The following is a 22,601-nucleotide window of genomic DNA, read 5'->3' on the forward strand; positions in this document are numbered from 1 at the left end:
CTCCCCAGCCCATGAACACCATGGGTGATGGCCATAATGAAGAGTATCGCATCTTGATGTTCGATCCATTGCCTGTTATATATCTGCTGCGCAAAGGAATTCGGCATATGCAGGACATCCTCCGAGCATCAGTTGAGCTCGGGGGAAGATTTCATTTGGTAATTCGCGGTTATGCCCCCGTGGATTGGCATCCTCCCCATCCCTATTGCCAAGGGCTTGGTTCTCGTGAGGAAGATTATCGTCCGCGTGCTATCGAGTATGATGCCTATATCGAACGACGAGATCGATTCCTGGCTACCATTCGCGGCCTTCTAGCCATATATGCCGGCGGCATGATTGCTTGCATTGCTCAAGAGGTTATCAAGAACCACGTAATCCAAGTTCTTGTGGACGTGGTTGATATCCCGTCAGCTGATGCACGGGTGCTCATCCCGGGCACTGATGATGCCTACTACTACCATTGCTTGACGGAAAAGGAGGCAGCGTTGTGTTCGGGGATATACTCAATTCCCATGGGTCAGTTTTCAATATATATACCAAGACATTGACTAATATACAATAGAATGTAAGCACAAGACGAATAGCAGCGGAGTTCAGCAGAAACAGGTCTCATGGTGGCCGCAGGCTCCCGCTTGGTCGCAATCTGGCCTGAATGTTGGTTGTTGAACCGTCAATTGCGAAGACTGGTATTGCGCACAAGTGTCCGATGCCAAGGCCAGTTCAGCGCTGCTGCGAAACAACAACATATGGAAACGAGACATCCGTTTCACGTTGTCAGCTGCTCGGGTCTTCAAGAGTCAATGTCGCCTTGCGGTCAAATATTTGCGTCAACATGCCTTGCCTGCTCCAATGTAGATATCATCAGTCGGCCTATATAATGTACTTTTTTTTACTACAATGCTGAACGAGTGTGTTTGCCTTCGATTGGACTGTTGAGACGCGCGTCGGCCGCTCTGCGGCCAACAACTAAACGATGCCCCGATACTCCGGATATCAGGGCCCATTTTTTTGGGCCCTGATATGTGTCATATAAGTGAATATTTTTCGGTCCTCGTTTTGGTGCAAAAACCAGTCCAAAAAAGGGCGTTTGATATGCCTCAAAACTGGGTGACAAAAACCGAGTCCGTTTTGGCTTGATAATGGAGGAAGAAAAGGGAGGCTTTTTTTGTGTCTAATCGGCTGCTGATCCGGTCCCCGTTTGTAGCACCCATTTCTCATATAAGCAAGTAAATTTGGGACAAATTTTTTGGACGCAAATAGAGGTATAAAAAAAATTATATTTTTTGGTACATTGATTAGAGGCGTATAATCGATCGAAAGGGGCCCCGTTTATTCCGGAACTCCCGCAGTGATAAGCCCTGTTTGTCTCGATGACGTCCGCTGGGTTACGTCGGGTACGAACGACACATGGCGAGCTACGACGTTCATGTTTGCTCCAGAACTGAACCTTCATCAATTCTTGGTGATCACCGGGTATCACTGACCGAGACCCCCGTTCCTCTAATAGGCCCGACAACCCCGAAGAGACACCCCAACAGCTGTGCTCGCAGGCAGACTCCGGTTATATAAGCCCTGTTTTTTTCGGTGACCTCCGCTGGGTTATTGTCGGGTACGAACGACACATGGCGAGCTACGACGTCTTTGCTTACTCCAGTACGAATCCTTGAATGAGATTGTGTGTATATTTCACGAGACAATACTCTCTAGTAAGGAGCGATTGGACTGGGAATTTTCGGATAAGTGTATTTGATGGTTGACGTCACGCGTTTGATAACACTTTTCTCCACACCGTCATGCTCAGCGCACTCTACAGCGGCATTGGACATGTTATAGACTACTTCACCGCCGAAGCCCCCGCCAGCTCCAGCTCCAGCTCCTCAGAACCGCACCAACCAACCATGCAGGATCTCATTGCTGTCCGGACTACCCTCACCAAATTCGTGCCGCCAGAACTGGCCTACATAATCCTTGATTTTGCCAACTACTGGACTTCATACTCGCTCGAGTGCACGAAAAGTCAGAGCGCCTCGGCATCTATGTCGCCCAATACCGACGCGACGAATATATATCTGGTTTCTGACCCCATACTCCCGCCGAATGGAATACGGGTTCGCGGCGTGCAGTTTGTAGTGCGCAGTCGAGATCAGGGATGGTGCAACGATGGAAATCTTCGGGGTGAGTCCTCTACAACCCCGAGCTCCAACGAATAACACTCGGACAGAAACTTATCATGGTGCGACATGGCACGAAGCTGCCATTCTCCGGCCATCGACCCCACAAACCTCGGATGTAATACGGTGGCTGGCCCTCAACTCACCAATGGAACTTGAGTCGTCCGCCATCGTCGCTGGATATACGCCCCAGCTTGAGGTCCACTCGTCCTGGGACGCGGCCAAGTCACGATGGCTTGTGCAGAAGAACTTTACCGCTTCGTACGAGTCGAGGACCCACTCAGTCTCGTGGTATCACGATACCGGGGAAAAGTTTGCAAAGAATGATCTAGATGAACAAACGGGCGCTGGTGACGGGAGAGGTTTCGTCCAGCTCCTAACTCCAGGCGACAGAATTGCGTTGATGGTTAGAGCACGGGTAAGTCTGTGGCCTTGCTTCTGTTTCCTACGTCTCAACTTGTGTGCACAGTATCCTGGCTGGGTTAATCACATAGAAAGAGCTGCGATTATTGTGTATTATGCACTTGCTTAGAATTCAAGTCATCCTATGCTTGTAATCTTATCAACGAGTACACTTTCAACTTTAGCCAATCAATGGTGCTCGAACGAATATCAGTTCAAAATACCACCAATCATCTTCGAAGATTTGACATGTTGACCGTGTCCACGTCGGAGTGGAGTAAAAACCATCTGTTTCGCGAGATTCGCGCCATTTTGCTCCCCAAAGTGGCTCGTTTCTATGGCCAAGTGAATGACCGGCACACGAGGAAAAGATGTCAACTCCCATCCTTTTGCCTCTTGACCTCGTGTCGATACCCGGCCAGCGAGCCCGCCCACATTCGTTCATACCACACAAATGCTCCGAATCCTCATACCCGTGCTCGCCATTGTCGGCGCTTTCGCATCCGGCGTCGAACAAACACTGGAAAGCCGCGCTGAACTCAGCTCCCGCCTCTCCCTCTTCAACACAACCCAGCTATCCTACCTGTGGGGCCACAACAAAGTTCGCGCCACACATGCTGCTCCAGGCCTGGTGTGTCATTATATATCGCACAAAAAAAGGGGAGGCTGATGTAATAATAAAGGTTTGGAACGACACTCTCGCGGACCGCGCGCTGGCCTGGGCGAATCAGTGCCAGCTAGAGCACTCTGGCGGTAATCTTCTCGACGGAACGCCGTACGGCGAGAACCTCGTCGCCGGGACAGGCAACTTCCCCATCGAGGACGCTGTCAAGCAATTCGCGCAAGATAGAGGTGTGTTGTGTCTGTTCTCTCCCTCTTGCTCATTGCTCAGATGCGTAGACTTGTATGACCCCTCGTTCCCCACATATAACCACTGGACACAGGTGGTATGGCGAGACACACGAAGCCTAGGTAAGCAGCAATGTCGAGTGCTTTCTAACTGACGGGTCGCAGGTTGTGCTTCTGCCCAGTGCTCAGGGCTGTTCGAAAGCAAACTTGGGCCCGCAAGCTACTATGTGTGCTTGTACTACCCTCCTGGAAACGTCATCGGGCAAATTTCGTGAGTCTGATCAGCCATAACCTTGATAAACCTGACCCTTTACAGCGACAACGTCAAAGCTTAGATATACCTTTCGGTCAAGGGTCGTCCATGACGCTGGTGTACCCGATGTCCCGTGCTAGCCACTTCTGCAATCAGTCAATCTTACCATGTATCGTCAAACTAGCAATCGCTCTTTTCATAGATCGACTGTTGAGTGGTGCTTCTATTCTATGATTCTATGGCCGTGGTCGAGGTGGCGATACAACAATGTTTAGTCCCGGAACACCCTTCAAGTTCATCTTCCCCACCGTCTTCTTCTCGATATCTGGCAGCTGCTCCCCTGTCCACCCCAGCGCCTCGGTGACATACGCATTCGCACTCCGCACCAACTCCTCCCTGGTCCACTTCATCCCTTTCAGACTTCCGTTGTAAAAACCCAGGAACGCGCGATACGTCTGCGCCTTCGTCTCGTTGCTGACCAGCGGCAGAACCGTCTGAATCGCCTCGCCGGCCTCTGCGAGCTGCGCGCTGTCCAGCGAAGCCATGTGGGGGTTCTCTGCAGAGGGCGACGCGGCAACGGGAGTGATGCCAAATTCTCGGACCGCCTTGTCTCGCAGGAAAAACGACTCGTTTTCCGTTAGGATCACGATTCCGCGGCCGCCTGCACCCGCTCGCGCGGTCCGCCCCAGACGATGGACGTATTGTTCTGCATTTGCGGGGAGGCCGGCTTGAATGATGAGTGTTACCCTGGATAATATTAGCTTTCAAGTTCATCGTGAGGAAAGAGACCAACCCCGGAAAGTCCATTCCGCGCGCTGTTACGTCGGAGCTGATCAGAACACCTTGTTTGGCCTCTTTGAATGCATCTGCTGCTTTGACACGGGCCGGTTGGGACTTGCGACTGTGAATTTCGTAGACCGGAGGCAGAGTGCCGCGTGGCAGTTGCGACAACGCTTCATAGAAGAAACTAACCGCCCGTGCAGTTGGCAAGAAAACCATCGCTTTTGTTGAACCACTGTTTTTAACGCGGTCTTGAAGGAGGAACGCTAGAGTTGCGGGAAGGTGTTGGGGGAATGGGACGATGAGAGATTGTTGCGGGACTAGAAGAGGTTTAGTTACCACATTATCGTCGTCAAAAAAAGCCCCTACCATGTTCATGTGTGTTGACTTCATCCTCTCTGAGTGTGCTGATAAATTTGTAGTTGGGCATCATCGACTCCTTCGCAATCTCCTTGATCTCCTTGCTGATAGTCGCGGAAAACAACAACGCCTGCCTGCGGACCTGCTTTCGATCTGGCATGAATTTGAGGATCTTGTCGAGCTCGCGACGGAAGCCAGCATCCAGCAGGCGGTCGGCCTCGTCGTACACAATCACACGCAGGTCCTTGAATAGGTGCGAAAAGTTGGGCGTGTTTTCGAGATGGTCGACGAGCCGACCAGGTGTGGCGATGAGGATTGTAGGAGGCGTTTCAAGGAGTCTGCGACTGAAAGATTGCATGCTGAAGTAGCAAAGCATAAGAATAGAGAAGAATTCAGAACTAAGACGCACTTGGTACCACCGATCGCGTGGTTGCTGGTGAACGGGTGGTTTGCAAGTAAGGATTTGGCTTCTTCTTCTATCTCAACGAATACCAAAGTCAGTGGTCAGTATGCGGCGTAAAAAGGCAACACACTTGAAGAGCCAATTCACGTGTGGGAGACAATACAAGCATCGATATTTTTCTGCTTTCCAAATCCGTCATTTTGGCGAGCCGTTCAACGGAGGGCAGTAGGAACGCGAGTGTTTTGCCGGTTCCTGTTTTTGCTTGGACAAGAAGGTCGTGGCCGGCCAGGGCATACTAGTCGGGAGTCAAAAACTTGGAATAAATCGAGAAGAAGACACACGTCGATGGTCGATGCTGCAAGAGAAACCTGAGCCTCAAACGGCGGAGGGGAGATGATGGACACACACCTTGGACATCCGACATAAACCTATATTCACGTTCAGGAAACATGTTGAATAGAGGAATGACGGAGGAGCGTACTCGTGTTTAATTCCCTTCTTCGAGGCCGCCGATATTGGGGCGTCGGCGAACCGCTTCGCGGAGAAGTGTGTTTCGTCGCGAGCCTGAGAGGTCGGCGGGATGCTCGCTGTTTGTGGATGGAGCGGGACTAGACTTGGAGGTTGTGTGTTGGACGCGGATGCTTGTTGGGTCGAGGCCAGGTGAGGAGGTGCCGCCCTCGCAGTCGCTGTTGCCGTTGAAGCCATCGTTCTTGCGCTGCCTGCATTGGCCGGGCGTTTGCGTGGCCGGTGTCGGGAACGGGTTGCGGGCGAGGTGGTAGAAGGAATCATCAGGCGAGTGCTCCTAGAAAAGATTGACCTCGTTGTCGAAAGCATGAAAGACAAAAATTCAAGTTTGACAGCATTGATGGGCAAGGTTAGGGTTACATTCTCTACGACTGAATCTACTCCAAGACGATTTTGATGCCTTGTTCCTCCGCCATGGCGATACCGATGGCTTCCTTAGAAGCTGCGAACTCGATTAAATCTTCTAATATATTTCTTTGTCCTACTAGCCCATGAGCGGATGCAAAAAGGCAATAAAACTGACTCGGACCTTGAATGTAATGCTCAATCATGAGCGCTACTTCCTCTCGAATACCTTCTGCAGAGATAACAGGAAGCTTATCCAGCAATCCAATCACCATTTCCGAAAGCATTGAAGAGGCGTCGAGGTATTCCTCGTAGGTGATAGATTTGTCCTCTTCGGAGAATGACTGCAATATGCTTTCCCAAAGACCCTCAGCACCTTTTGCATGGCGACCCACTTCCCACGACTTTCCTGCTAAGCCACCAATCTTAAGAACGATCGTATCATCAGGGTTCTGTCCCTTGTGAACTAGTACAAACAACGAAAAGCTGAAACTTACCTCTGGCAGCGAGAAGCCGTAACCAAGAATGAGCTCTGCGTTGGGCTTGGGACCATAATTATTGAATAGTTCAGCTCCAGCGGGAGTTTTGTCGTGAAGTACAAGCGAAATACTTGAACCAGGACCAGGAATCGCGTCATTGCCGATATAATTCGAAACCCAAGATACTGCCGTGCCGCGAGCGTGGTTTAATGCATCGATTCCAGGGAGGAGCATTGGTTCGCTGTCCGGCGCAGAAAGTGAGGGTGCTCTAGAGAGCAGTGTTGACGGAAATGCGCGTGAGGAAATATGCGTAGCCGCGGTCAGATATCGTTCCCTGGCCTTGTTGTGAGATCGAGCGTCGAAGATATAGAAATGCGCACCAGGTAAACTGTTCTGACCATTCTCTTTTAAATCGGACAAGCGTGTCTCGACATTGCGTCCATTCTCGCCTCCAGTCGCGTTCACCTAACTTCATAGATTGTCTTCCTCAGCCTTGTAAGGATTGTTGCTTACGATCTATGGTCGCGCCATGTAAGTTTGAGCCTCGAAGATCCTCCAACTCAGAGGGTGAGAAATGAAGTGGTGTTCGGAGTTGAGAACAATCAGGAAGCGAATCAACATAAACATGGTGAGCGAGAACTGGAAAGCTGTCCTTTATCAGGTTATGGAACTAAAACATTACTGCAGCATTTACCTGCTTCTTTCTTCGACAATCGCATGGAAGGCAAGGTACGAAGACAACAACTGCCGTGTCGGCCATTCCTCCAATGAAAAACGTGAATCGGAGCCCAAGAGCACAGAGAGGGCGTCCAATGCCAGATCGCGAGTTATGACAAGGTCGAATGGACACGACGCAATCGTTTCGTCTAAAAAATGGGCCAAAATCGCGTTCAAAGAAGGTAAATACCAGCAGCAATGTCTTGGGCGGCGATTACTAAGGCTCCTGAGGGAACTGTTTACGTCAAGCACCGCACAAGTGGAGGAGGTTAAATCACCTTACCTTCCGAGAAATGGGCGTCCAGGTGGAAGTGGCCTCCATGTTCTGTGAGCCAATTCTGGAGCGCGGTGTGGGCCGACATGATGGCAAGATGTAAGTTGCGTCCGCATCTTGATCATTCGCATTTGCTGTCGATACCATTGGCGCAGGAAGATGCTTCAATAACCTCAACACTCCAACTCATATACATATTATCGCAGACGATTTGAAGGTGGGCTTGTAGTTGTACTTTCACGATCACGACCTGCACGTGATCTGGCCCTCTTTCCTTCTGTTTCCTTCTTTCCTTTCAATCCCTTGGTTCTTCGAGATGTTCCCTGTGCCCTCCGAGTTCGCTCCTTCCCTGCAATATTTGAGCAAATGTGCCACTGCTTCAGCAGCCAAAGAGAACGACCCAGAATATCAAACGCTGATCGCTTCTTATGGCACGCCTGAGGCAGTAGACTCGCTCGTCCGACTCCGTAACGAAATACGTTTTTTACAAGGCTAGCTTAGCTCGCCGTATAGAAGTTCATCCGCTGACCAAAGATGAAGCTTTATCTGGCAACAACGAAGATGCGACCGAAAGCGATCTCCCCATCATTGAAGCAGCGTCGCCGCAGCCTGTTGGCACCCAGTCTGAAGATCGTAAGCTTTCGACGCTTTCTGTGGTGTGTTTGCTCATGCAGCGAAAGAAACAGTCTACGATGCCGACGTCGCTCCAGCAGTTTCAAAACTCCAACAGACAATTCTGCGCTTCCACTCTACCGAAATCGAAGTGGGATTGGCCGAGGAACGAATATTAGAAGCTCGCATCAACCTCGCCAAGCAAGAGATGAAGGGAATGGTGGCCAAGCGAAGCTTGTTAGTTATTCGAAATGACATCGCTCAGCAAGTCCGCGACGGGCGCCAGAAATTGAAGGACATAGAAGAGGCAGAAGTGCGCGCCAAAACGACCAAGAGACAGTACCTTGAGTTGCAAGGCGTCAAGCAACTCATATTGGAGAAAGCTGGCGGGGAGAATGCGGATCCAGCCAGACTTCAGCAATTCCTCCTTGTCGGTGAGGTGTTTGCCCGGGCCGCTAGAGGTATGTCGAACGTTGATCTGCTCGTGGGCTTCGACTCATTTCTGTTGGGTAGTGTCCAAAGAAACAGACCATTCCGAGGCGAATAGAGAAGGAGGTGTGGACGTGGCGGCAATGGTGGATGAGGATGAAGAATCGTGCCAACACCTGTCGTCCACAAGTGCGTATTGCCGCTTCAAGTCTCTTTCAATGTTGACATGAATTGCAGTCTCTGAAGGCGCAGAGGGGGAGGACGGCTTGGCCGAAGTAGCTTTGAGCAAAGACAGGTCAGTAGACGAAACCTGGCTGCGACCACCTTCGATGACCCAACAATCAGAACCGCGACTGAAAACTATGGACCTAGCGCTGGTACTTGGTCCGGTCTTCATCTGTTGCTGCCTTGCTCACGGAATTGACAGAAGCAGGGCCATCCAGCCTGACACCACTAATTGCCGGTTGGGATATCGTGAACTGTGCGTACATTATTCATCGTCGAGTATATTGTTGATCCTCTTCGAGTAGTGAATCGTACCGGAGCGGCGAAAAGAAAGTGGCTAGAGGGAAATGTTGAGAGTAAGTTGTGTTCCTCCCATTCCAACACGCGTGCTCACATGAGAGTGGACCACCCTGCCACGAAACGAGTGGCTTCGACTCTCCCGACTTCTGACCTTCCCGCATGTGAGTGCAATTAAAGTCCTGTGTATGCTGATGAATGTACGGTATTGAACTGTCTTTCAGTTAAAAGAAACGACGAGAAGAGTGGCAAGAGAAAAGAAGAACAGCATCGGAAGGTTCAGGCTACTATGAAGCATGATGGAGTCGATGGTTCGAGATAAAATGTGTTTTGATGTCAGGTATCACGCGAACCGACGACAACCGTGTTACTGTGTAGCGTACAAATCTCCAGCATTCATTGTGGTCCATAAGACTTAAAGGCGCGCGGCTCAAGTATATATTGTACCACGCTATGGGTCGGCTTTTAAAAGGGATACTACACAGGAACACTAGGAAGCAGACGAGGTTGCCAACGCCTATTACAGGTCAACTCTGGAACACAGACAGACGTCTAGCTCGGCACAAGTCGTTTGTACTCCGGCACAACTCAGCGGATGTTATCGACACAGCCAGGACTTATATAGCCAGGTAAAACCCAGCTTCCTGCGAGCAGGTTGCCTTTCCACGTCTCGTCCGGCTCGGGAGTCGCAATCTACAGGCAGGAATTGACCCACCTCCCGTCATTCTGACACCGCCATTGCCGTCCTGCGACCAACCATCCCTTCTGTGCGGCGACAGAAGAGCAATCAGGAAAGACGACAATTTGATGCGCCAGCTGACGGGGTCTCCCTCAGAGGAACCGGGACTACTAGAGGGGTGGGGGTCTCGGTCTGTAATGCCCAGGGTTGTCACCAACAAGAAAACTCCAAAATCGACTGGGAAATTTTGGCCAGTCAATCTTGGAAGCGAAAGCCTCGCACCGCGCCACATGACCACCTCTCGCATCCGACCGACCAGGGAAATCGAGGCTTGATGCGGCGACAGCACTTTGCGCATATCGGTGCTAGTGGTCAAGGGCTGGGAATTCAGTCACATTGTTGGACATGTAATAGTCGAAAAGCCAGCCCAGTTGGTAAGTACCGGCCTGGAACACGCACAGACGTCTAGCTCGGCACAAGTCGTTTGTACTCTGGCATAGCTCGGCGAACATTATCGATACGGACAGGTCTTATATGACCGAGGTTTGCCTGCAAGCAGGTTGCCCGTCCGCGTCTCGTTCGGCTTGGGAGTCGCGTTGAAGCAGGCAGGGATTGACCCACCTCCCATCATTCTGACACCGCCAATGCCGTCCTGCGACCAACCATCCCTTCTGTGCGGCGACAGAAGAGCAATCGGGAAAGACGGCAATTTGATGCGCTAGCTGACGAGGTCTCCCTCCAGAGGAACCAGGACTACTAGAGGGGTGGGGGTCTCGGTCTGCGATGCCCAGGTCGTCACCAACAAGGCCACCTGGAAGCTTCTGGAGCATTTGTTATTCAACTTGAAGGAAATCGTTAGAAAGTTGGCGAAGGATCCGCGCTGAAACACATACTAGTAGCGTCGTTTCGGCTTGTGTCTTTCGTACTCGCATCTCCTCATCCACTACCACCATGACCGCCATCATCGTCGGCCCCACCAAACGCACGAACGGTGAATCTGATGGGAGATACAATAACCGGATGCGCAAACTGTAGAGCTCTTCGTCGGGAGATGACAAGGAAACTTGAACGTCTCAGTCAATGTTACCCAGGCTTCACCATTATCGAAGGCTACTGTTGCTCCCAGCCCGAAATGACATGAGAACATGTTTAGACTAAAAAGAGGTTTACCTAGCGTAGAAAAAAAGAACCGAGAGAAGATTGGTGGAAGAAACCTGCAGGCAGATACTTGAACAAATGGCGCAAACGGTGGTGTGACTACGTACGCGTGCAGTCAGAGGTGGCGATGGGTGATTTCGAGACAGTCATTCACCGAGTGAGCTGTTTGAGGACGTCAAAAGTCGGAGTGCCATTCAAACAGTTTCAAACTCGTCCAAAAGATGGCGGAGAGAGCGAAGGAGATGAGAGTTCTGAGCCGGCCCTTCACCTGATCGCAGGTTGCCTTTAAGTATTGGGGTCTGAGTCAACTATATGGAGCGGAAATAATGTCCTAGTCAACTCCATAGCGCGGAAAGGGAGTTGTTCTTCCTTTCCGCACCCTCAGACACCTTATTCCCCACGCCGGGATACTCCCAAATAACAGTTGGCAATGACAACCAGCGTCTATAACACTCTCCTACCCCGAATCAGTCCAACTTGGTCTACGCCGCCAGTAGTGATATAGTATGTTGCCAAAATCGAGTTGACTTTTGGATGTGGAAAGCTGTGACATCGTGACGCACGTGAATTTTGATCACAACCATGAACTTCGAGTCGAGATCGTTAATTGGATGGAGGTCAGGGACATGGCAATTGAATAGAATTTCTCAGAGTGTTAAGAGCATGCATTGCGCTCTTTTTCTGCTTTCTCTCTCGATTCAGATATAGCGATTAGCTTAGTGTCTCCTACGCCCTCAGGCTCTAATCCTACGCTCAAACACGAATTTTACGCGTTGAAACGGGACAACGCCCGAGCCAAACGGTCCCAATAATTAATTTCTCGTCGCGGCATATGGAACATCGCGTTACTTGTTGCCATATCGGGAGCCATTCAAAGACTTCAGCCGTTTGTGGTCTTGGCTCCATTTTCGATGATTTCGTTTCAAGTTTCGCTGACAAGTCTATCTCGTACGTTGTATGCAGTTGTGAGGTGTTGGCCATGGCATGTGGGATTGAGGTGTCTTCTGCTTCCTTGTTTCAATTCCTTGGTTCTGAAAGGCAATCCAGGCAATGCAAATGACCTAGTAGTGCTTCTGATAGAGTATTTCAGGTTACAAGTAACATTAGCTAGCTATGAAGGTGAACCCAATGATTCGCCGTGGAGCAAACGCAGACGTTGGCTAGCCAGGAGTCGTTCGTACCCGACATAACTCAGCGGAGGTCATCGAACAAACAGGTCTTATATGACCGGATTTGCCTGCAAGCAGGTGGCCTGTTTGAATCTCATCCGAATCAAGAGGCGCATTGAAGCAGATAAAACGACGTTTACCTCCCGTTCACATCGACGCCGCCGTCTCGCACTCGTACCACCTAGGGCGCAATTCAACGGTGCCAGATGGGGAATGTGGGACTTGATGCGTCGACTGTCGGGGTCTCTCTTCAGAGCTGCCGAGCTTATTGAGCATACGGGGCTCTCGGTCTGCGCTACCCAGGTTTGTCGAATCGCTTTTGAGAAATATGAGAAGAAGAAGAGTGAATGTCTGTTGGCACTCACCGAATGGAGACCCAGCACAAAATGGCCGTGAAGGATCCGCCATGGAGCAAACGCAGACGTTGGCTAGCCAGGAGTCGTTCGTACCCAACATAACTCGGCGGAGGTCATCGAACAAACAGGTCTTATATGACCGGATTTGCCTGCGAGCAGGTGGCCTGTTTGAATCTCATCCGACTCGAGAGGCGCATTGAAGCAGGTAAACAATGTTTACCTCCCGTTCATATCGACACCGCTGTCTCCCACTCGTACCACCTAGGGCGAAATTTAACGTGCCAGATGGGGAATGCGGGACTTGATGCGTCGACTGTCGGGGTCTCTCTTCAGAGCTGCCGGGCCTATTGAGCAGACGGGGCTCTCGGTCTGCGCTACCCAGGTTTGTCGGATCGCTTTTGAGAAGTATGAGAAGAAGAGTGAATGTCTGTTGGCACCCACCGAAGTAAGACCCAGCACAACATGGCTGTCAAGGATCCGCCATGGAGCAAACATAGACGTTGGCTAGCCAGGAATCGTTCGTACCCGACATAACTCAGCGGAGGTCATCGAACAAACAGGTCTTATATGACCGGATTTGCCTGCAAGCAGGTGGCCTATTTGGATCTCATCCAAATCGAGAGGCGCATTGAAGCAGGTAAAATGATGTTTACCTCCCGTTCATATCGACGCCGCTGTCTCCTACTCGCACCACCTAGGGCGAAATTTAACGTGCCAGATGGGGAATGCGGGACTTGATGCGCCGACCGTCGGGGTCTCTCTTCAGAGCTGCCGAGCCTATTGAGCATACGGGGCTCTTGGTCTACGTCACCCATGGCTTCGCCAGAGGCAGTTCTGACCCGGGTTGTCACAGAGTGGACGGAAATGGCCCGATGCCGAGGCAGAATTTAAGGGAAGAGGGAAACGGGTCTGAGACATTGGCATATAGGGATGTTTGAAAGTCGCGGCTCCCTTGAGTTCCTTCTCTGAGACACACTTATATCGAGATAGTATCGAGATGCGAAGGAATGTTGTGGATGATCTTGGATGATAGAGTCACGGTCGCTGTGACATCGTAGTAACACACGTGAATTTTCACCACAACCCTCAGCCAACCCTCAGCTCAGCCTGCACGTCTGGATGGAGGCCTCATGACTCACAATGGCAAGGGTATACATTGCGCTCATGTTTTGCTTTCTTCCCTGATATTTTTTCGACAGCGATTGGCTTAGTTTTTCCTAATGCTCCAAAACACGGTTCACAAACTCAAAGTCATACTTGGTGTCAAGATATCGGAGCCCTTCAGAGGTTCCACGCTGAAAACGCGAATTTCACGCGCTGAAATAGGACAACGCCTGAAGGAAAACTTCAACTCTGAAAAGGTTCCAACGATCTCTCGTGGCGCTATGGGGAACATCGCATTACTTGTTGCCGTATCGGGAGCCATTCGAAGACTTCAGTCGTTCGTGGTCTTGGTCTCATCTTGCTGTCGCTGACTAGTCCGTCTCCTAGTAGTTACCGGAGGTGTTGGCTATGGATTTGACTTGCTGTTAGAGGTATGTCAACTATTTTTGTGCATTTTTCGCAAGGGAATTCTCATTTACTCACAGAGTTACGAGCGCAATACCAAATCTTTGAAAAGAATACGATGAACTCGCTGGGGGACCTTCACCAACCCCAAGCTGAGATCTATGTTGTCTCCCATGACCTTTTGTCTCTTGTTTGAATCATCGCCGCACTCGTGGACCATCTCTCCGCGATGCGCTGACAGAGCTTGATCCAGGATTATTCAAGCCATGAGTTCAAGCTGAGAACGAGTCGAATTTGTGGATAAGAATAAGTGGGAATGATTGGGATTGAGCATTGGCAGGAAGAATTGTTCAGTGGTGAATTGACGTCAGTGCGAGTCTCTCTGTTTTTTTTTTCACTGAAGAGGCCTTCCAGCTCAATGAAGTATCCAACCTATGACAGTGTTGGAGTGCCTGGTGATTTCAGTGTAACTTGGTGGCGAAGTACATGGTTTTCCAAGGCTTCAGCCTAAAATAACAAGTACGTTGATATACACATGCGTCTGAACCGAATAACGGATGTCAAAAATCTTGCCTCTTACCATGTCCACACAGAAAAAATTCCACTGCGCCTGCACTGGTCTTGCCCTCGAAACTGCACAAAGTCATTCGGCTGCGCAAGATATCACCCTTTTTGCCAGCTGTTTCTCGCCTTTTGCTCAGCGTGTGTGGACCGCAATGGAGTATCTGGGAATACCATATCAAGTAAGTGTGGCCACGACAAAGAACAAGAAAAGTACCAATTTTTTTTGCTGCAGTATTGTAGGAACTTGCTTGCATGGATTAATTCTTCTTATCACTTGACTCTAGATGAGGTCGATATGCGCAAGAGATCAGATTTGCTCGAAATTTCGCCCAAGGGTCTGGTACCGGCACTTAAACTGAACGATCACACACCCGTTCGCGGATTGCATGAAAGCACAGTGATACTCGAATTTCTTGAGGAGTAACCTCATTTCTGCGATCCTGAACCAGTCTTGCTTATTGGCTTCCAGGCTCGCATGCCAATCCAACGGTTTGAGCCTGCTTCCGAAGGATCCTTGTATGTCTTGCCGGAGTTCTTTCTGTCCTTTTATCTTACTAAAAAAATGCAGATGCCCGCGCTCTCGTTCGTCTCCAATGCGACCACATCAATCAGATCATCGTGCCGTCTTTCTATCGCTTTCTTCAACTGGCTCAAGACGAATCCGCACAAGTCACAGCCGCACAGGACTTCCGACAAGCTCTGGAAACCCTCATCGGTCTGCTCGAGCGCGCCGAGAATGATGCTCTGTGTGAGGGAGACACTGAGATGGGAGAGCCCACGGGCCTCGGACTGTGGAATAATTGTGGTGCTATGAACCTTACGGATGTGATGGTGGCTCCATGTTGGTTTTGTTATTTCGGTTCTTCTGTCTACCAGCTCATTTGCTGCAGACTTGTTCCGGGCGACGAACGTCTTGAAATATTACCGCGCATTCCAGCTTCCGGAGGGTGTTAAGTTCAAGGCTTGGACGACCCGGTTACTGGAGCATCCCGCTTTCAAGGTGACATGCAGCACGGAGCAGTTGTATCTCGATAGCTATGAAAGGTGTGGAAGAAACCGCGCTAGAGTGCGCAATATCTGACTTGAACACAGATACGCCTTCAATCGCCCCAACATCAGTCAAGTTGGAAATGCTATCAATTCCGGGAAACCTCTCCCTTAACTCGGATATGACGATCCTACAGTGTCTACACCGCAAAGTTGGAAAACTTCTATCGATTCATTTCAGCAGTACTGGACGTGTATAGTATGCATCGCCCGATAGTAAGTACTAGTATGGGAAGTAAACTAGAATGAATATATGTAAGCAGCGGCGCCCTCCTCGTCAAGGTAGAGGTCTGCCGGAGTTTATGGCGTTGGCGATTTTACTGATGTTCGGCCGATTTTGGGCATATCTGTGTAGTTTGAAGGCTAAGCGTCGGGCAGAAGTTCCGAGAGCATGCGCATACCCTTCGCTGCTGTCGATATAGAGCTCTTCTGTGCTGCACGTTGCCTTAAATGCCGGATGTTCGAACAAGCGGGTTGTCCAGGCCCTGAACTTCGGCTCATTCGGGAGTTCGAACCCTCGGTAGTACTTCAAAACGTTGCTGGCCCGGAACACAACTAAGAAGGAAAAAAGTTAGAAATCGGCTGCAAATTATGGAAGTGAGACCGACATGGAGCGACCATGACATCCGTAAGGTTCATACTCCCCCCGTCGTTCCAGAGCCCAAGCCCTGCAACGCGTGCCTTCTGTTGATCGAGGTTCAACTCCGCTCCACATCCGACGACTTCGTCTTCCGCTCGCTCGAGCAACGCGACTAGACTCCCCAACGCTTGCCGAAAATCATTCTCGGCTTCCATTTGAGCACAATCCCCCTGTGCTTGCAGGAAGCGGTAGTAGTACGGTACGATGGCCCGATTGACGTGGTCGCATTGGAGACGGACGAGAGCGCGAGCGTCTATTGGAATCATTAGCGCGAATGCCATGCGACAAGTTAGCCATACTGTACATGGGTCTTTGGGAAGCAAACTTAAATTTGTGGATTGGGCCGCCAGCCTAACTAACCATGAGCACTATGAAGAAAGGAGTCGAATTTGAATATGGCCGACGCACTCTTCGAGGTAGTCAAGTATGACTGTGCTTTCATGTAATCCACGCGTTGGTGTGCGGTTGTGCAGTTTGAGTGCCGGTACAAGTCCCTTGGGCGAAATTTCCAGCAGGTCGTCTCTCTTCCGCATATCGACCTCGTCTATCAGTGTTGCCCTAAGAATTTGAGGTCGCAATGAAGATCAAAACTCCTACAGTACTAGAAGAAGTCAAAAACTTGGAGATGATTTCGTTCATGACTCACTTGGTAAGGTATCCCCAGGTACTCCATTGCGGTCCACACACGTTGGGCAGAGGGAGAAAAACAGCTGCTAAAGAGGGTGATATCTTGTGCAGCTGAATGGTTTTGAACGGTCTCGAGGGCAACACCAGTGCAGATACGGTGGTAACTTTTCTGGATAGACATAGTGGTGGGGGCAAGTGGCAGCCAAATCGGCCTCTTCTTCGGGTTAAATAGACACCCCTTTCGTTAGCTTCATGTCAAGGTGCATTTCGAACTTCAGAAAAATTGACAAATTTACGCTCTGGCTTGACAGACAACTTGAATGTGCCGGCATGGTCGGCGGGAAAGATAGAGAAGCCCAAGGATCCATAAATGTTATCAGTAGACATTCAATGGAGAGACTGCATCACATCGCTGGATACACTCGTCGAAAAAGCCGAAAAACGCGTCAACCTAGAAAGGACCTCAGTAGAAAGAAGAATTCAAACGACAATGAGGCTGACATCAACCGATTGGGTGACTAGACAATTATTTCCACCAACACCCCATCCATCATCACAGTTTTGGTAGTCCCAGAGATTAACCACCGTTTCCCCAGACGTATGGATCCCACTTTGCTCGACGTCAACTCGGAATCGCTTTGCACTGAAGATGTCAGGGCAGGCAATATATGCAACGGTGAGTGCATCGTGAAGAGGTGGTCCGTCGGCGAAACCAAACGCTTTTCGATATGACTCTGCAAAGGAACTGATCAAAGCGGACAACATTTCCCGCAGGTTGGAAGAGGCTGTTGGTAACGGGAGGTCAGCTCCTTGCCAGTCATAGGCAGGGGAAAGTAGCTTTGCGTGAATCTGGGGCGTTAAAATGGCCATATGGGTCACGTTCAACGGGATCATCGTCTTCTTGACAGGTGCATCGAGTAAAATTTGAGCGGCAAGGGCTAGATAGACGTTCGATGTGAAAAACAATACGGTGGACTGGTACACGTACGATCGCACGCGATGTTATATTCTGTAATGACATCAGTAACAGCCACCCAGAAAGCAAGTCGTCAAGAATTGCCTGCGACAGTGGACTTGTTGCCTATCCCGATTCCCCCACCCATAACTATGAAGCGTCAGTCGAAAGTGTGGTAGCGCAGAAAAATAGCTGGTACAAACAAACAATTTCTTCAATGACTTCTAAAAGGTCAGGATAGACGGAAACAAACAACGCGATATTCGTCATGGGACCGCTGGAGATGATGGAGACCTTACTGCCTTTACCATTGTCCCATGTATTCCGCACTGCGGCGGAGAGGCCATTGATAGCCCGTTCAGCGGTTCCCGCCATCCAGCGCGTCACATTTGGGTCTTGCGCGTTTGGGAGTCCTTGCACACATCCCAACCCATCAACACCATGAATTTTTGGGGCGTGCTTCGTGGGTCGAAGCAAAGGCTTCGCAGCCCCGGGATAGACGCGGATTTCCGGATACGTGGAAGCCGCTCCAAATAAATGAAGACACCGGGCCGCGTTTACTGCAGTCCAAGGACCGCTAGCATTGCCGTATGTCTAGTGGGATTTTCACTCGGAAACAGCAAGAATCGAGCACGTCCGCGTTGCACATACCGTTGATATTCCAAGCAGCTTAATGTGAGGACAATGAAGTCCGAGTAAGATAGCAAAGGCATCATCGTGCCCTGGATCGCCGTCCATCCAGACGAACTTCATGGTGGTGGGTAGTTGCCATGTCACAAGGGTTTGACAAGGCTGATGGCACGGTGTTCGTTAAACTTTGCTTACACTTATTTGGACCTGGCTCGTATTTTCTTGACGGAAAAAGCTCTAAATTATTTATGGACAACTTCCATGCAATTTGAGCCAGGTACTAGTACATCGGAAGCTTGTTTCCTTTTCCGCGGCCCCATCATGATCAGCGTTTGCCTCCATTGAGCTGTCTCAACATCTTCCTTGCCTCCAGCTCGATAGAGCGCAATTTGCGGGCCCGGAGCTCGTATAGCCCACAAGCGCCGCATACCATCGTATTGCTAATTCGTCCCCACCGCCAACTCTTTGGATGTGGATTGAAACAATTGGGACAGAATCGGTCGCCCATTGACCTCACAGGCCTGAACAACAAATTGAGTGAGCGGTGCTAGGATAGTGCTCCATAAGAGCGACTTACGAGGTCGGAATTTTCATTGACAATGATGGGTGTTGGAACGCGCTGTTGCCACTGCAGGTGGCCTCGTAGCCTGTGCCTTGTAGCGGTAGATATCGATGGTCATCGTGAAGGAAGTTCGACATAGCGCTCTCGGATAAGTGGAAAACTTCCCCAAGTCTCTCGCCTTTTTATACGGCGTGGTCTCGTGGTACAGCTTACGGCCAGAATTGAATCGATTCAAATTATTGGTGCCGCGGGACAGGCTGTCTCCGTGTCTCCGCTGTTGGTCCCACCACAAGGCTCCATTGCCCTGGGTCTGATGAGGCAAAGTCTCCATTTCTCTGGTTCTGATTTGACGCGGGGATCAGGAAAGGTCCGCTTTAGTTCGAGCTGTTGTTCTCGACAGCACTAGTACTGATGTCAATGTCAAGGCCCGTCACTAGTATTCATTCTTTGAACAATTGAACACTTTGAACACTGACCGCGGCGAAGGTCGAACAGTCATCGTGGTCTGCATTCGACTAAATCGGAGCGTGTATAGCTTTAGATTTGACATAGATATCTGCGTCATATGTTTAGGAAATTGTTCGTCACAGCTTTCCCTTTAGCTTTGCGTATAACATACTCTCGTCTGAAGAGGTATATTCAGCGTCATTCCGCAGGAAAATACCCCATACGCACAGTTGTTGTTATATAAGTTGTCACCTGGTACGGCAACAATGTGCGATTGAAGATTTCGCGCATCAACCATCTCAGGAACGACCTCCTTCAACGAACGCGCTCCCAGAAGGCGCAGGTTCATCTCAAACTCTTCCTATCATACCACCATTAGTATTACGCCCCAACCACATGGAACCAAACTTGCATGGAGAATTTGCAGAGCCTTGTCGACTCCATCGGACCCATAGGCCGAAAAGGCATAAATGAACGGCCGTCCGACACCGACAGCGGTGGCGCCAAGCGCAACAGCCTTGAGAACATCTGTCGCTCTCCGAACACCGCCATCCACAAAAAGCTGAAACTTTTCGTTAGGGAATGAGAGACCGCGTTTTTCCTTCAAGTTTGCAACAACTTCGACGAGGACTTCGATGCCGGAACGAGCAAAGTCGAGTTGACGACCGCCATGATTGGAAAGTACAACTCCGGCAACTCCAGCGTCGTACGCCATCAGAGCGTCCTGTGACAAGTTAGCCTTAGATGCTGTGGAGGATGATCATGCGGCGTACCTCCCAACATTGAACACCTTTGAGAATCAGAGGCACTGCAAAGGATTGAAGGAAGTTCGAAGGATGCAGGACCTGCTTACTTTTCGTGATGCTTTTAAACCACCTCAGATCGTCCCAGTTGAGTGCAGTATCAATGAAGCTCTATATCAAGTGAGGATTGGGAGTTTTTGTAGCAAATAAACATACACTGATAGCACGGGCTGCGCCTTGTGAGCGATCTACCCCTGATGAGCCCGATTTGCTGACTACGGAAGGGTCATCAGCCTCAAACTTCATGCGCATATCCTAGGACGCAATGAATAAGTACGCGTTGAGAAGATTGCCCATGTTCTTACCTTCTCTCGACGGCCTAACTGAAGATATAGTTAGTATTGTCTGGACTTGGCGGTAGTGGTCTGAATACTTGGGGCGCGTCCACGGTGATGAAAAGCCCTTTGATTCCCCTTTGTTCAGCATGCTGAACTAATTTCTTAGTTATTTCACGATCCTTGTTTACGTAGCTGCGCGTGGTTGGTCAGCAAAAACCAGTCTCGAACAGAAACACACACAGCTGGAAGAATTGTATCTGGTTGGGTTGTGCAGCATCTACAATTTCATCGAACGAGCAGGATGCTAAAGTCGGTATCTTCCAAAAACTGTGAGATGACGCGAGGATCAGGGCAAGACTCACCATTTGGATGACACCGTGCTTCGCAGCCGCTCGCGTGAGATTAATTTCTCCCTCTGGGTGCCCGAGCTTGCCTAGGGCGGTCGCAGACTGATGGAAGCGTCAAAACAATCGAATGGGGAGCTGGTCAACACACTATGTAGACCGGCATACTTGACTTGTGTCCCAGAATGCTCGTAGACCAATCAACACGCGTAACATCACGGAGCACTCGCGGCCTAAACCAGATACTGTCTCGTATATTTAGACTGATTAGCTTCGAAAAAGCTTGTTGCCCACCGGTGGTAAGCAGCATGGTTCTCTCGATGTGTTATCTCGTCGTCGGCAGCGCTGGAGTAGTACGCCCAAGCTTTCTCCGGCATAACTTGTTTAGCTATGCTCTATTAACCAGTTGTCATCGAGGGACTCAGATAAAAGCAAATGCAATGCGCACCTCGAAGTCGTGTAAGTTCAAAATCTCCGCAAGTGAAGGCCGGTTGGCCATGCGCTCCTGCCGGGCCTTTTCTTCATCCGTGACTTCCACTACTACTTTCTGAACGGTGTCCGGTTCCACTTCGCCCAGACTGGCAAGCCAAGGTAAGACTAACATGGAAAGGTTTTGATAAGGTTCTCACTGTTTCTCGGCCGGCAGGTTTGTCTTTATAGCGTCGGGAGGATGTATTGGGTCATATTCCTGCCTGAAAGGGAAGTAAAAGGGATGTCGGAGGAGGAGGAGGAAGAAAACCATACGTAGCGTCCTTGCCTGCGTACTTGAGAATAATTTTGCTCCCACCTGGAATAACTTGAGCCGTAGTGATAGAGCGAAGGTTTGCCGTACCAGGGTGCTCTGTATACCACTTGTTATTCCACGATGAGTCAAAAAAAGTCCTCTGTCCTCACCGTCTAGAAACTCGGTCACGTCATAAACCTTGCCTGGAGACGTCAGGTCTTGTATGTGGCAGGATACGAAACGAACCATGCACGATAATCCAGCAGCTGTCCCTCGAGTTGTGCTGTGCGACAGTTAGCCCAGATATGCGTTCTGGTGCCATGAGGGCCGTCAACGTTGAAGAAAAGCGCCCATCCGGGACGGATGTCCGGATGACTGATGGCGGGCCGGTGATCGTAGATCCCGTGACGAGACTTTTTTTTGTATCTGTATTTATACAAGTATAAACGTCCGTGCCTCTGGCATGGACAAAAATTAATTATTTTGCAGCGCCCGCACGGTCGCGAGCCGCAGACGGTATCCGAGGGGGTGGTCACATGAAATTCACATGCCATCAATCAAAACGCATGACTTTTTGCGTGACTTTCTGTCAATGCCGGCACCGTTGTTGTGAGAAATGGTATTGATGTAAGGTGTACAGGGACTGGTATGACGAGAGAGGCGATAGATTAGTACATGGGTAAGTAGGTATGAACAGGGGTCATACCTGGTACGACGAGAGAGGCGATAGAGGGGCTCTCTCGTCGTCCAGGTCAGATCTAAGACTTGATCAGTAATCCCACCAGATTAGATAGCCAGGTTATCTGGCACGTGCGTCAATCTCTGACACCCCCCCTTGACGCGCGTCTAGGCGCAATAGCTTGACCCATCGAGAGTGCATTACGCGGTGCAGTGGCTTGGTAAATAAGTCGGCTATGTTTTCGTTGCCTGCAATGTGCATGACATCAATCCAGCGGTGGAGTACGCAATCGCGGATGAAGTGTTCGCG

At 50.1% G+C, this 22,601-nt stretch overlaps 8 protein-coding genes across 8 annotated transcripts; 4 read left to right on the forward strand and 4 right to left on the reverse strand.

The window, feature by feature from the left end:
• Positions 1-1,793: 1,793 nt before the first annotated feature.
• On the forward strand, positions 1,794-2,703 carry MIND_00765800 (uncharacterized protein; the record flags this gene model as incomplete). Its single annotated transcript, XM_037364352.1, has 3 exons — positions 1,794-2,175; positions 2,222-2,589; positions 2,641-2,703. 3 exons carry the CDS (start codon positions 1,794-1,796, stop codon positions 2,701-2,703), a joined length of 813 nt encoding a protein of 270 aa, XP_037219996.1.
• Positions 2,704-3,027: 324 nt separating this feature from the next.
• MIND_00765900 (SCP domain-containing protein) lies at positions 3,028-3,757 on the forward strand (the record flags this gene model as incomplete). The annotated part of the gene is made up of 5 exons (XM_037364353.1): positions 3,028-3,204; positions 3,257-3,425; positions 3,474-3,545; positions 3,588-3,693; positions 3,739-3,757. The coding sequence occupies 5 exons, from the start codon at positions 3,028-3,030 to the stop codon at positions 3,755-3,757; spliced, it is 543 nt and encodes a 180-aa protein (XP_037219997.1).
• Positions 3,758-3,911: 154 nt separating this feature from the next.
• On the reverse strand, positions 3,912-6,052 carry MIND_00766000 (uncharacterized protein; the record flags this gene model as incomplete). Its single annotated transcript, XM_037364354.1, has 8 exons — positions 3,912-4,422; positions 4,469-4,775; positions 4,825-5,174; positions 5,225-5,295; positions 5,349-5,513; positions 5,560-5,573; positions 5,627-5,646; positions 5,700-6,052. 8 exons carry the CDS (start codon positions 6,050-6,052, stop codon positions 3,912-3,914), a joined length of 1,791 nt encoding a protein of 596 aa, XP_037219998.1.
• Positions 6,053-6,120: 68 nt separating this feature from the next.
• Positions 6,121-7,646, reverse strand: MIND_00766100 (SET domain-containing protein; the record flags this gene model as incomplete). The annotated part of the gene is made up of 7 exons (XM_037364355.1): positions 6,121-6,540; positions 6,586-6,901; positions 6,948-7,032; positions 7,081-7,214; positions 7,262-7,433; positions 7,475-7,519; positions 7,568-7,646. The coding sequence occupies 7 exons, from the start codon at positions 7,644-7,646 to the stop codon at positions 6,121-6,123; spliced, it is 1,251 nt and encodes a 416-aa protein (XP_037219999.1).
• A 228-nt stretch (positions 7,647-7,874) lies between these two features.
• On the forward strand, positions 7,875-9,115 carry MIND_00766200 (uncharacterized protein; the record flags this gene model as incomplete). The annotated part of the gene is made up of 7 exons (XM_037364356.1): positions 7,875-8,025; positions 8,072-8,191; positions 8,239-8,631; positions 8,684-8,788; positions 8,837-8,894; positions 8,945-8,976; positions 9,027-9,115. 7 exons carry the CDS (start codon positions 7,875-7,877, stop codon positions 9,113-9,115), a joined length of 948 nt encoding a protein of 315 aa, XP_037220000.1.
• A 5,458-nt stretch (positions 9,116-14,573) lies between these two features.
• MIND_00766300 (Glutathione transferase) lies at positions 14,574-15,718 on the forward strand (the record flags this gene model as incomplete). The annotated part of the gene is made up of 6 exons (XM_037364357.1): positions 14,574-14,735; positions 14,789-14,976; positions 15,026-15,072; positions 15,125-15,397; positions 15,447-15,600; positions 15,649-15,718. The coding sequence occupies 6 exons, from the start codon at positions 14,574-14,576 to the stop codon at positions 15,716-15,718; spliced, it is 894 nt and encodes a 297-aa protein (XP_037220001.1).
• A 162-nt stretch (positions 15,719-15,880) lies between these two features.
• Positions 15,881-17,051, reverse strand: MIND_00766400 (Glutathione transferase; the record flags this gene model as incomplete). Its single annotated transcript, XM_037364358.1, has 7 exons — positions 15,881-15,950; positions 16,005-16,158; positions 16,212-16,496; positions 16,548-16,594; positions 16,652-16,787; positions 16,835-16,844; positions 16,890-17,051. The coding sequence occupies 7 exons, from the start codon at positions 17,049-17,051 to the stop codon at positions 15,881-15,883; spliced, it is 864 nt and encodes a 287-aa protein (XP_037220002.1).
• Positions 17,052-17,246: 195 nt separating this feature from the next.
• On the reverse strand, positions 17,247-18,578 carry MIND_00766500 (IU-nuc-hydro domain-containing protein; the record flags this gene model as incomplete). The annotated part of the gene is made up of 6 exons (XM_037364359.1): positions 17,247-17,321; positions 17,372-17,808; positions 17,859-17,879; positions 17,931-17,975; positions 18,029-18,419; positions 18,477-18,578. 6 exons carry the CDS (start codon positions 18,576-18,578, stop codon positions 17,247-17,249), a joined length of 1,071 nt encoding a protein of 356 aa, XP_037220003.1.
• Between the last annotated feature and the right edge of the window lie 4,023 nt (positions 18,579-22,601).

This window comes from Mycena indigotica (assembly GCF_014461135.1).
Source record: "Mycena indigotica strain 171206Taipei chromosome Unknown Mind.scaff0006, whole genome shotgun sequence".
Classification (NCBI taxonomy): Eukaryota; Fungi; Basidiomycota; class Agaricomycetes; order Agaricales; family Mycenaceae; genus Mycena; species Mycena indigotica.